Below are 12,780 nucleotides of genomic sequence, written 5' to 3'. Positions count from 1 at the left end.
GTCTATCTGAAAGACAGATTGCCAGCCATTCTTTGCATATGCTAACTGGGTTTGATGGTAGACATTGTGTTCTTGCCAGCTTTAGGATGGGCGATGTACATATATATAGCAGTTTTTGTCAGGCAGGTAGGTCAAAAAGGTACATTAAAATGATGACATGGCACAGTGTCCAGTGTCCATCAACTTCTCAAAAAGTGCTGCTAGACATGAACAACTGAAGAGAATTTGACCAAATTTAGTCAGAAATGTCTTGAGGGGAGTAGGAATTAAGTTTGTAAAAATTTTGGTTATAGACCCACAGGGGCCTGTCATGCAGAGCTCAAATTGGGAAATTTAGCAAGTTCTTTAAAATCCTCCTCCTGTAGGAATGAATGGATAGTGCGCAAATTTTGTCTGAAGCATGCTCAAGTAAAGAGGAATCAATCTTGTATAGATGTAAGGCCCTTAGGGAAATATAGAAAATTAATTAGAATCCTACTCCTCCTCTAGGAATGATTTGATTTTGCTCAAATTTTCTCTGAAGCATTCTTGGATGAAGGCTAAATAATTTTTAGCTCATCTGGCCCAAAGGGCCAAGTGAGCTTATGCCATAGCGCGGTGTCCGTCGTCCGTCCCTCCGGCATCCGTCAACTTTTCATTTAAACAACTTCTTTTGAAATACTGAAAGGTGTAGAGTTATCATATTTGGCTGGAAGGTTCCTTTGATGAAGTCAAACAAAGTTTGCAAAAAGAAATGACCTTGACCCATATTCAAGGTCACAGAGATCAAATGTATTAAAACATTTAAACGGCTTCTTCCAAAATACCGGACGGCATAGAATCATTATATACAGCTGGAAGGTTCATTTGATGAAGCCCAACAAAGCTTGCAAAAAGAAATGACCTTGACCCATATTCAAGGTCACAGAAGTCAAATGTGTTTAAAAAAATTTAGGCGACTTCTTTCAAAATACCGGAAGGCCTAGAATCATTATATTAGGCTACTCTGTTCCTCTTATGGTGTTCTACAAAGTTTGCTAAAAGAAATGACCTTGACCAATCTTCAAGGTCACAGGAGTCAAATGTGTTAAAACATTCAAACAATTTCTTCTGAAATATCGAAAAAAAGCCTAGAATCATATTTCGCCAGTATGTTCCTTTTATGAAGTCCGAGAAAGTTAAAGAAATGACCTTGACCCATAGTCAAGGTCACATGAGTCAAATGTGTTAAACGTGGAACATATGCACAGATATAGTAATGTTGGTCATAAAGATCCAGGTGAGTGATGTAGGCCCTCTGGGCCTCTTGTTTTTATATACGATGGGTCTCGGTCCCTTGGGGAGAAAGTGGAGATGCCCAATATGGTAAACGGAGCAAATTCTTCGAAAAACCTTCGCCTCCTCCAGGATTTTATTTTGTGTAAATTTGGTTTGAAGTATTCATGGGTGAAGGGGAATCAATCTGGTATGAAATGTGGACTGGCATCCTGGGGCGAGAGGCGCAGGGTCCTGTTAGGGAAAGGGTAAATTATTTATACTTCCCTTGTAGGAGTGGTTGGATTTTGCCCAAATTAGGTCTAAAGCATTCTTTAGTGAAGGGGAATCAATTTTGTATTCCAGGTAAATGTTGGGTCTAAGCCCACTTGGGAGGGAGGGATGGGGCCAAATAGCGAATTCTTTTTAAAATCATGTTACTCCTGTAGGAATTATTCGATTTTACACGAGTTTGGTTGTTGCATCCTTGCATATATAAACAGTGGACCTAGGCCCCTTGGGCAAGAGAGGTGGGGCCAAATTGGAGAAAATTAGAAAAAAAATTCTTCTTCAGTATGTCTGATGCATGATTGGGTGAAGAGAAATCAATTGGTATAAACGATGGATCTCTACCCCTGGAGTTCGAGGGGCTGGGTCGAAGAGAAGAAATAGAGCAAATTCTTTAAACTCCTCCTACAAAATGTCGGGACTGAATTGTGAAATTTCTCTAAAATCCAAAATCTCAAAAATGTAGGGCCCAATTGGGGGATTGTAAATTCTTAAAATCCTTCTTCTATAAAAGTTTAGTGGATTCTGATGAAGCCTCCGTCCTTATCGCGTCAAAAACTATGCAGGAAGTAATGGCGTTCTTTCTAATGATCAAATGACAAGGAAATGTCCAGATGGCATAACGCTTCTATATATAGATATGAAATTCTTTTAACAATTTAATGGGCACCATAGGGTGTGTATTACAAGTGTCGGTGAGTGCAAAATAATTCATATTTTACATACTGTTTGGAAAAAAATGTGCTTCCACGGACTTGCACGTCTGAGATATTAAATCTACATACGTTCGGAGTGGAAGTATCGGACCTTCGACCGTCCGAGTATCAGGCCTTCGACAAAGGTGTCTGTGAGGCCATTGTCTTGTTCTATATCTTTCATTAATTCCGTATGATTTGATGGTCCACTATGAGATGCCTCGTTAGTAAACTGTTTAGTGGACGACATCGCACGTTCATAGTTCACTTGAGTTAAATGCCGTGCACAGCTCGTATCGCAGTTACTATATTTCACTGACTTTGACATACTCGCGACAGAATGGTTATGTCTCATCAGGATATAAATAGTTTTCTAGAATAAGTATTTAAATTCATTAGTTTATATAATGTGCAAATACTTGTCTCTTACACATGGAGAATGAAATAGCAGATCAGCTTGAAGAAACAAGCCAGCACAGAATTCACTATAGATGGGACATTCACAAAGGAAATTATTTTTTGACCAGAATATGAATGTAAAGAGGACAGAAACCATGGTCCTCTAATAAGTTTATATAATGTCCTGACTAACGTTATATGAAAACATTCGAGACGTAATTTGGACAACTGACAACGGAAATGACGTGGGCTTTGCGATGTGACGTAATGTTTGACACTGGTATCATTTCAAAAACATCTGTTTATTTATTTATTTTTTTTTCGTCTGGTTTATTTTTCCGCGGCTTAGTAAACCACATAATTGCATCCCCTTTTCTCTCACATGACCATTACCATTCACTATATGGAATATATTTGATTTTGTCGCACGCGCTTCCCAAGAATTGCCCCTTCAAGTATGTGAGGTGTTTTCCTTAAACCCAAGTATACTTTCACATCACGATTCTGTCTATGTTAATATGACGTTGATCTGAGTGACTTAATTATACTTGCAGTGTACATAAATATAGGTTTGACAAATGATTCCAAAAGTTTGGTATAGACTCTGTATCATTCCTCTAGTAGAGTAGAATTTACTTCAGAGAATTCCTAGGGCGGCACTAGCAGATTTTCTAAGTTCTTTCAACGCAAATTTTAAAGTAAGATATTAATTGAACCACAGACCGAGATAGTGATATTCATCTTTAACTTTCACAATTATATCGTCTAAAAGAAGTCAGGAATCTGTAACAGGTTGAGATGGATGACGGAAGTGAACATTTGACTTGCTGATGATTACTGATAGTTTCCATTTTTACACTAAGTACTGACAAAGTCTAGAAGTTTCTGAAGCTTATCTGATGCAGACGCCATAAAAACAATGCCATCGGCATAAAACAATGACATGATGTTCAGATCATCACTTGATACTATTATCGAACTGACGTAACCCTGCAATAAAAGCATTGATACATAAGGAAAAGGTGTCGGCGAAGCCTGAATTCTAATAAAATTTGCTTTACCTGTTTATACTTTCATGGGGTTTTTCCAATAGACATTGAAAATATAAAATCTTTCCTTAAAAAAAATAAACGACTTCTGGGAATTAAAAAAATGAAATTATACTAAATAAGAAGCTGGGGTTAAATGTCAGCAGTGTCAATACACACTTCCTAATTTGGGGTTTTCCAAGGTGGTTACCTGTTTATTATTTAGCATTCAAAGTTTAAATCCCAACCTTACAAAACCAACAAGATAGAACGTGTGGATTCGCCGTTATTCGTATGGCTAACAATACACGAACGAACACTGCGATCAATATGTATTTGTACTTATAGGTAATCTAAAATCGTCTCGTGGGTTTTCCCTTACGTCAGTCTCTTCCTTCTTCACACGTACAGTGGTCAACCAATGAGAGTGCTCGGCAGGAACCTATAAGTAATTGTAAATCGTATGTGTAAGCGTAATCAAGTACTAGGTTCTAACCTGCTTACGTCCAAAAGATTGGATTAAGTACAGGTAAGTTGATGTTACTTCAATAAGGACGAGACTGTGTGTTGCTGTTTAATTCAGTGTTTGACTATGCTGTATCAAATTCTGAAAATATCACTACTAATCATATATTTTCGTGGGGCTAAATTTTCGTGGTTTTTATTTTTCAAAATAACTACTTTTTTGTGGACACTTGAATTCGTGGGTAGATATAGACCAATGAGTTAAATTGTACAAATTGTACAGATTGTGGGCATATGAATTCGTGGATTCAGAATACCATGGAAATCAACGAAAATAAATGATTTTATAGAAATTTTCCTACCTTAACGTTAAATATACACGATTATTACAAATATATGTTTGCATTTCGAGCAGTGAAAAATGAAAATAACAATGTACTCTAGAAATAGTGTCATTTCCAATTAATGACGTCAATGTTACAGACGGTGTATTGCTACATAACGTAAACCATGTGTGTTGAAAACATAGGGTTCAAGAAATGTTTTATGATTCATGAAATTATATTTTGTTGAAATTAATTTTCACGTGGTTTTTAGTTTCTGTCAAATTTACGGTTGAAATCAAATCTTTCGCGTATTCAAAATATACGAATATCAAAGAGTGTCTACAAACTTTTTGATGAAAATATTTTAGATGTATCTGGTTAACTTATTTTCTGCGTATTGCTTTAAGAATGTATGAAAATCACGTTTTACCGGAAATAGGGTGTATTTCCATAAAATATCAATTCTAACGTAATATCATAGACTTATGCATTTTGATGCACTTTATTTCTTACCGTTGTAATTTTTTTTCCTTAACAAGTTGTAGGATATCGTTTTGTGACAGCGTAACTGACGTTGTGATTCCGTTTTAGCGTGAAAAAAACAACGTTTTTTCCGTTGCTAAGGATCATTTCTCGAATATAACCCTGGAAGGCTATAGACGAGTTCAACGAAAATCACGGAAACTAGCATTTTTAAGTTTTTTTCTTTTTGCTTATTATCATTTTTCTGTATTTACATGAAAAAATAACTTTACTGGAGGTTTAAATTTGTGTCAAAGAGTGTAAAAGCACTGCGATTTCTCGATACCTTTTAAATAATCGATAAAATTCGTGAAACGACTGGTTTAAAATACAGTCTTTGTAGGAAAACGTGTGTTTGACACGTTAACTTTGTAACTAGATATGCGAGTACTCAAAACAGAAAGCTGTACATTTCAAAACATCTAGCATAATATGATTATTCCATTGAAATATACACTCAATACATGTAAGTGTTCTTTATAGTTAGTATTTTAGTTCACCTGGTCCGAAGGACCAGTGGGCTTATGCCATGACGCAGCGTCCGGTGTCCCGCAACATTTTATTATTTAAAAAAATAAAAAAAATTATTAAAAATTGCTGCTAGCCATAAACGACTGACTAACTTTAACCATTTTATTCAAACGAAGGGGAACCATGTTTGTTAAAATGGTAGTTTTCGGCCCCCAGAGGCCTTGAAGGTGGAGCCTAAAATGGAATCATATAAAAATTGCTTTGAAATCCTTTTCTTCTTTAGGAACATGATTTGATATTTTCCAAGCGTGGTCAGAAGCATCCTTTGGTTAAGTGAAATCAATATAGTATAAACGGCGGATTTCGACCCGTTGAGACGGAGGGGCGGGGCCCAGCATGGGAAATAAAGAATTGCTTTTCTAAATCCTGCTTTTGTGAGAATTCCTGGATTCTGTCGAAGTTGATCTGAGAGATGAGAAAGGGACTCGATTTTGGATCAAGAATCGGTCTCTGCCCCCTGAGACGGGAGGTGTCAGGCGCAATAAATCCTACTTCTTCTGAAGGAATGATTGAATTTTGACAAAATTTGGTCTGATACGTCCTTGGATGAATTCGATTCGTTCAGTAGAAATTAATGGATTATGTCCTTGGTTTGTCTGAAGCATGCTCTGGTGGAGGGGAATAAGTGTTATATAAACGTTGAGTCTCGCCCCTTCCCAAATCCTTTAAAAATACTTCTTTTCTTGTAGGAATACCTGGATACTATCCCAATTTGGCCTGAAACATTCTTGAATAAAGTGGGTCAAGTAGGGGGAATAAAGCACTTTGGGTGAAAAAAAACTAAGTTTTGTATAAACGGTGCATCTGAACACTCATGCCCATCCCCCATGGGACAGAGGTGCGGTGCCTAATAGGGGAAATAGATAACCGGTCGCTTAAATACTTCATTATTACTTTAAGTGAAGCATTTTCAGTTAACTAAACCAGGTGAGCGTTACCGGCCCTATAAGCATCTTGTTTTCTTTATGTTATATAATAGAGTATCAGTTGTCAATATTGTTCATTTCATCGTCATAATATATATATCCATTGTCTTTTTTTAGGTTACGCTTCCGGAACGAGTACCGTGTCAGCATTGGTCCCTGTGAGACACTACTTGTGGCAACTGCACAGCGATAATATGTCTATCGTTAACGTGCTACTAGGCGTAGCTTTGGTGTGGATGTCAGTCCTAGCGTGCTTCACAACACTCGCTACATGTCCATACAGCTACGTTACTAACATCATAGACCTATCGGGTGGTTTGAACTCGGGTATAACTGTTCTGCGAAAAACGGATTTAGCCGACTGTCCAAAAAACGCCACTACCTTAAATATATCAAGCAACAGTATACAAACACTAGATGGCGATGTCTTTGACGACTTCTGGAATCTTTTCAGTATATCACTATCGTATAACCAAATCAGGTCCTTTCCTTCTGGGCTTCTGAAGAACATGCGTAGTCTGAAGCATTTTGAGGCCAACAACAATGCACTGGAGGCTCTGGAAGATGATCTCTTTATGGGCTTGTTGGACGTTCCTCTTGTCAACCTGGTTACCATGGATTTTTCCCACAACAACATAAGTAATATTGGTTCAAATGTGTTTCACGCAGATATGGCGTTAATCCTGAACGTTGACCTGTCATTTAACAGCCTGGTTTCCTTCGAGCCCTGGCCGTATATTCCACAGACCGATCAGAATGATGGTGATGAAGTTATCTGGAATTTTCAAAACAACTTCATCGTTAATTTCACAAACAACATGAATTGGGTGTACAATCTAATTGAAGAATATGAACACGAGATATACCTCCAGAACAATCAGCTGAGCACAATCAATAAGGACATGATGAACATATACAATCATGGATTTATCGGGGACTACCTCTCTGAGTTTCTAACTTTCCATCTAAATATAACACAAAATCCTTTCTTCTGTGACTGTAAGCCCTATGTATATGTTAAAGCACTACACGAGTCAGTCATGTTTTATCTACAAGTAGATGAACACCGTTTCATTTGTAATGGTCCATCCAATCTCCAGGGTATCGACTTCATGCATGATTTAGAACTTGACGAATTTCTCTGTAACCTGACTGATAATTGTCCTACAGGTTGCTTTTGTCAGGAACGTCCACATTCACGCGATCTCTTCGTGGACTGTCGAGATGCGAGCATAACGTCACTTCCGCTGATGCTACCTCATGCAACGTATGGAAATATATCACTTCATCTGGACAACAACAACATTAAGTATTTGACAAAAACTAACTATTCCCATCAGATAAGCAATTTGACTGTTAGCAATAACCAACTGACATCTATCGATTCCAGCATCATTATGGGTATGAAAAATTTAAAATATCTGAACTTGGAAAATAATGGAATAAACTACATTCCAAAAGAGCTACAGCTACTTGCCTTCTCCAACATCATTATTTCCGGTAACCCCTTGTTATGTGATTGTAATATGACATGGATGGCAGAGTGGATGAATCTTTCTCCAGGTGCGAAAGATTTGCAGGCCACGTGTGATAACGACGGAGAAAGCCTCTCAATATCTACAATCACTGAAGACGATCTCATCTGTAGCTACGACAAGATCATTATAATTTTGAGTGTGACGCTTGGCGTGGTAATTGGGTTGGTTGCCATGGTTATTATCACTGCAAAACGATGTCCGTACGAGACCAAAGTACTCATGTACAAATTTTTCAACATTCATCCGCGAGACAAGTACAAAGTAGATCAGGAGCCGAACAGAGAGCACGATGCCTACATCTCTTATTATCAAGGTGAGAAAAACGAGAGTTGCCAAGTGAGACAATGGATGAAAAAAGTATTACTCAAAAAGCTTGAAAAAGCGTCAAAGAGGAGGTATACTGTCTTTTGTTACGAACGGGATTATACAGCTGGTAGGTGGCAAGCTGAAGAAGTGATGGAAAATATGGCTAAGAGTCGAAGAATCCTGCTTATTCTCTCACCCGAGTTCATCGCAGACAAATGGTGCACGTTCGAGGCAGATAGGGCGGAGTATGCACACATCAATAGCAACGGTGTTCATGGTACGATTATATATATATTGTGGAACAAACAAATGCGTTTTCAACTCGAGAGTGAGCCGTGGAAGTCGCGGCTGAAAGATAAAACTGTCTTGTGCCCCGACGATAGATTGTTCTGGTCTAAAATAAGGTATGAACTTCCGGTAAAAACGATGAGGATAGTAAGAAGGAACGAAACTATGCCATTCAGTAACGGTATAACTAAAGAAGAGGATAACGAAATTGTGAATAATAGACAAAATGGTATGAAGGGCACTACTTTTCCGGCAAGCACAGATTCTCTAGACCCATCTGTAGTGATAGTCGATGAAACCAGTGTCGGAATAGAAGTATCTCAAAATATATAAATAACATTGTCAGTGACACAAAACTGGAACATACACGGTCGATCAGACACTCTAGACGTAGTCTGAAGTAACATTTACAAAAAATTCTTAACAACTATGTTCATTTGAAAGCGGACGAACGACGGAAATACTAATTATACAACTGTATAGATATTTCTTAGCTCCAAGTAAGCGGGCATAATAAAATGAAATGGATTTAATTCTCGACTCCATTTCTTTTGGAATGCCAACACCACCGTTAAGCTCTAGGAACATTATTATATCACCCTAGAACCGATAATAACTGAGGACATTTTCACACTTCAGTGACTTAGTGAGGTAGAATTTTATATCGTAATGATCTACTCTATCTAACAACATTGATTTACATTATAACGAATTTAAGTGGGCAAGTAGCAACTTTGTATGCAGAAACAATTAAATCAAGACATAACCTTCTCTATGCTAATATATACTTCACTTAAAGTTATAAAATATCAGATCCATTTGAAAATACAGTTTAGCTGTTCATGTACTCGAGTCCAAAACGGACGACGTGCCCGCTTTAAAATGTTATTGTTTTTACAATAAGGACAAATACTCTACTTCTATATCAATATCTAGAAGTATCGTAACATATTTTAGAGATTATATATTAAGTATTTATTAAAGTTATTGCTATATTAGCTGCGTGATGTTTTTGTAGTCATTCTAACAAAAATATTTGACGCAAAGCAAGAAATGTTAACAATAAAAATTATCACTATTATATGTATGTACATGTTAATGTTTTTGGGTGTGGTTTAACATCGTTCGCAATAAAAATAATTTCATAATCAATATACGATTCACTGTGTGGTATATATAAATATGATGATTACTTATGAAATAGAAAAACGTTGCCAATGATAACTGCAATTTTTAAAAAGAAACATATCCAAAATGGAAGCTGCTTCAGTAACATTATGCATCGAAAGAGACTGCTAGCTTGTACCAAGTGTACAAAGTTCCAGGTAGTTCTTACACACTTTTGTTGTCATGCTCTGGAAACCGTGACTATTGCATATATGTTTCTTATCCGTTTCCATGGTTTTGGGGAAAAAAGAGAGTGAAACCCTCCATTGCAAGAGGCACCTCTAGAATGACCGGATATTAAAGCGGTCAAAGTTATCTTTAACGGTTTACGTAAACTAAACGGCAAATTTTAGTTTGGCCTGTTTCAATGGCAACAAAAACAATCCATATAAAATGTGAATTCGTGGCAAAATGCGCAACCAGAATGCTTACTTGATAGTTGTGTAAAGTTTCGGGTAGTTGTCTTGTGCGGTCTCCAAACAATTGAAATTTGTTGCAAGTTGGCCTGTCTTTTCCCAGTGAACACAAAAGAGGAGCTTACAATGCACTGCCAAAGTACAAGCTTAATGACTGGAGAAAGAATTGATAAGTTATCTTCAAAGTTCTGGTCGGGATATTTGAAATTTGTAATTTAGCCTATTTATTTTTGCATATAACAGAAAAAAGTATATAAACGGAAAGTTTTTATGTGGCAAGATTCACACTGGAGTACTAGCTTGAAAACAGTACAAAGTTTAACCAATACTGTACCTACCAACTAGTCTCTCATAGCAAATATACAACGAATAAATAGATAAATAAATAAATTCATTTCCCTCTTTTTAAAGTTAAATGCCAGTTTTATGTTTATCATCGTGGTTATGAAGTCAGTGTACGTCCTAGGAGAAATCAAAGACATTTTCAGACATTGGAGAATGTACTGGCTATTTTCCATCTATCCCGTAAAGGGGAACTAGTAGTTGTTACAAATTCTATCAAGTGTTTTATTATACGCCATATTTTATTACCCGAGTCTAGAAGTTTATTTAAAAGGCTTCAACAAGTTTACTAGTATTCCTAAATCATATATTAACCTCACATATTCCAGATTTAGATGGTCTAGGTTATTGATTCGGTGTACATTTACATTTTTGTTTACATATACTGCTACGATGTATACCCCCACGTGTCTGCAATTTAAAACGGGTGGGTAGTATTTCTATTCCATACATGATATTACCTATTTTAATTTAAATACTTTAAACATTAAAATGAGCCGATGATAATTCGTATCTGTTATCCCTGTTACGCTGTGCCATATTATCAGGTACTGCTGTATTGATCAACCAGCATTCAATGCCTACACAGCCATGTACACATGTAGTAAGTATATACCACGGAATTTTATCGACGATAGTAACAGCACTGTTAAAAAATGATGGAGGAAAGTGGTGTTAGTTTGGGGAGTGATTGGTGTTGTTATTTGACATTATCACAACATTCTAAGAACGGAAATAAAAATATAATAACTGGGAAAGACCCAAACTTTTAAAGCCAAAGTGGATTCATCGTCACCAGAAGACCTAGTATGATAATCTTTTTGGGTGTGGAAGTTGAGCTCTGATGCCGTGAATATTCACACTTATTCGGTAAAGATAATACAGGCACAGATAGTAAACTTGTGAAAAGAAGGAAATACTTTGCTCATAGCACAATGATATATACGACAAGAAAGATATAAACACTTGTTACAGATTTTACATTTTCAGTGCGTTTTTGAGGTTAAAAATAGGTTATTGTAAATAGAAGTATGTCACCTGATACACGACATATACCGCAGGCAAATGGTAATACTGGTATTCCAGTTCTAACCGATCATATGTTGTTTCTGAAAATCTCATCAAGTTGGCATCGTTCAGCAGAAAGCTCTCTTCAATAGGCATATATCGAGTGTTGTTTAGGTTTCAACGGGAACGAATGATTTCCTAAAGAACATGAAATCAAGGGCACGACAGCTTACCACTTACGTTGTGTTATAATCATGATGATCTCGGTTTCGCCATTGACAATCAACTATTAGTAGACAGGAACGTTGCTTCTAAAACCTATAGTGTTTAAACATGTTTCGATGTCCATGGCCTAGTTTCTGATAACAAGTTTGAAGAAGAAGATGATATCGATTATGATATTAAAATACGATTCTTATTTTGAGTGTCTGACATTTTTCGTGTTGGCCTACAGTAGAGGCCATCTTTTCGGCAGTGAAAAGCAAATTCAATTTTAGAGATTAGATCCTGGTTTTTGACCCTCGACCTCGCTGTTATTCTTAAATTCAAAGATATTAATGACTGACATTGTTTTTTACCCATAAACACTTGAGCTGTCAATTAAAGAAGGATGTCAATTAACTTGCCAGTGTTTTTTCTGTTGTTAAACCTGTGAGTCTTTTGTAATCATTTGGAATTTCCATTTAATAATGTATATATATATACGTATACATATGCACGTGTATTTTTCTTCCGCGTAGAATAATGAAATCTCAGTATAAATACTTGGCAGCCTTGAAATTACATTTGAAAATTAATCTTTACAATTGTCACTCGGTGACATAAGCCCAATAAAGATCTGTGTCCCCGAGACACCAATGATAATTGTTTGTATGCTATTAGACACTATTGAATGTAAATAAGCTGATATTAGGTGCTAACATACCCGATAATTTTCTATATGTTCGATCATGATTTGTTATTAGCCTAACTTGACAAAACGTGGATATATCAAGTTCATTTCATCTTTAAAAAAAAAACTTCCTGGAGGAACAATGGAGAAACAGATTGTGTAAGTCAAGCACTAATTGGTTAAGACAGTTTCATACAAGCTGGGATTTTAAACACTAATTAAAAAGAGTTTGCCAATTGGAAAAATCGTTCCGTTATTATCAGCGTTTTTGATTACGTGCCAATACAAATCTTACAACAGATTATGTGTGTATACGTACGTTCACTAATATAACATGCTTTGTTTCTTAATTCCGGGACCCAGCAATCACATACGATATCAAAGCAATGTCGGCGTTCCTTTCCCGTTGA

The 12,780-nt window shown here is 36.6% G+C and overlaps 1 protein-coding gene across 1 annotated transcript; it reads left to right on the top strand.

Annotated features, from left to right (window-relative positions):
- Positions 1–6,607: 6,607 nt before the first annotated feature.
- LOC132544186 (protein toll-like) lies at positions 6,608–8,878 on the top strand. Its single transcript, XM_060207754.1, has one exon. It carries the CDS (start codon positions 6,608–6,610, stop codon positions 8,876–8,878), a length of 2,271 nt encoding a protein of 756 aa, XP_060063737.1.
- The last annotated feature ends 3,902 nt before the right edge of the window (positions 8,879–12,780 follow it).

This window comes from Ylistrum balloti, unplaced genomic scaffold (genome assembly GCF_031769215.1).
Source record: "Ylistrum balloti isolate Yb309-2 unplaced genomic scaffold, AGI_CSIRO_Ybal_v1 Utg369782, whole genome shotgun sequence".
Taxonomy (NCBI): Eukaryota; Metazoa; Mollusca; class Bivalvia; order Pectinida; family Pectinidae; genus Ylistrum; species Ylistrum balloti.
This window is presented reverse-complemented; position numbering and strand designations above follow the sequence as displayed.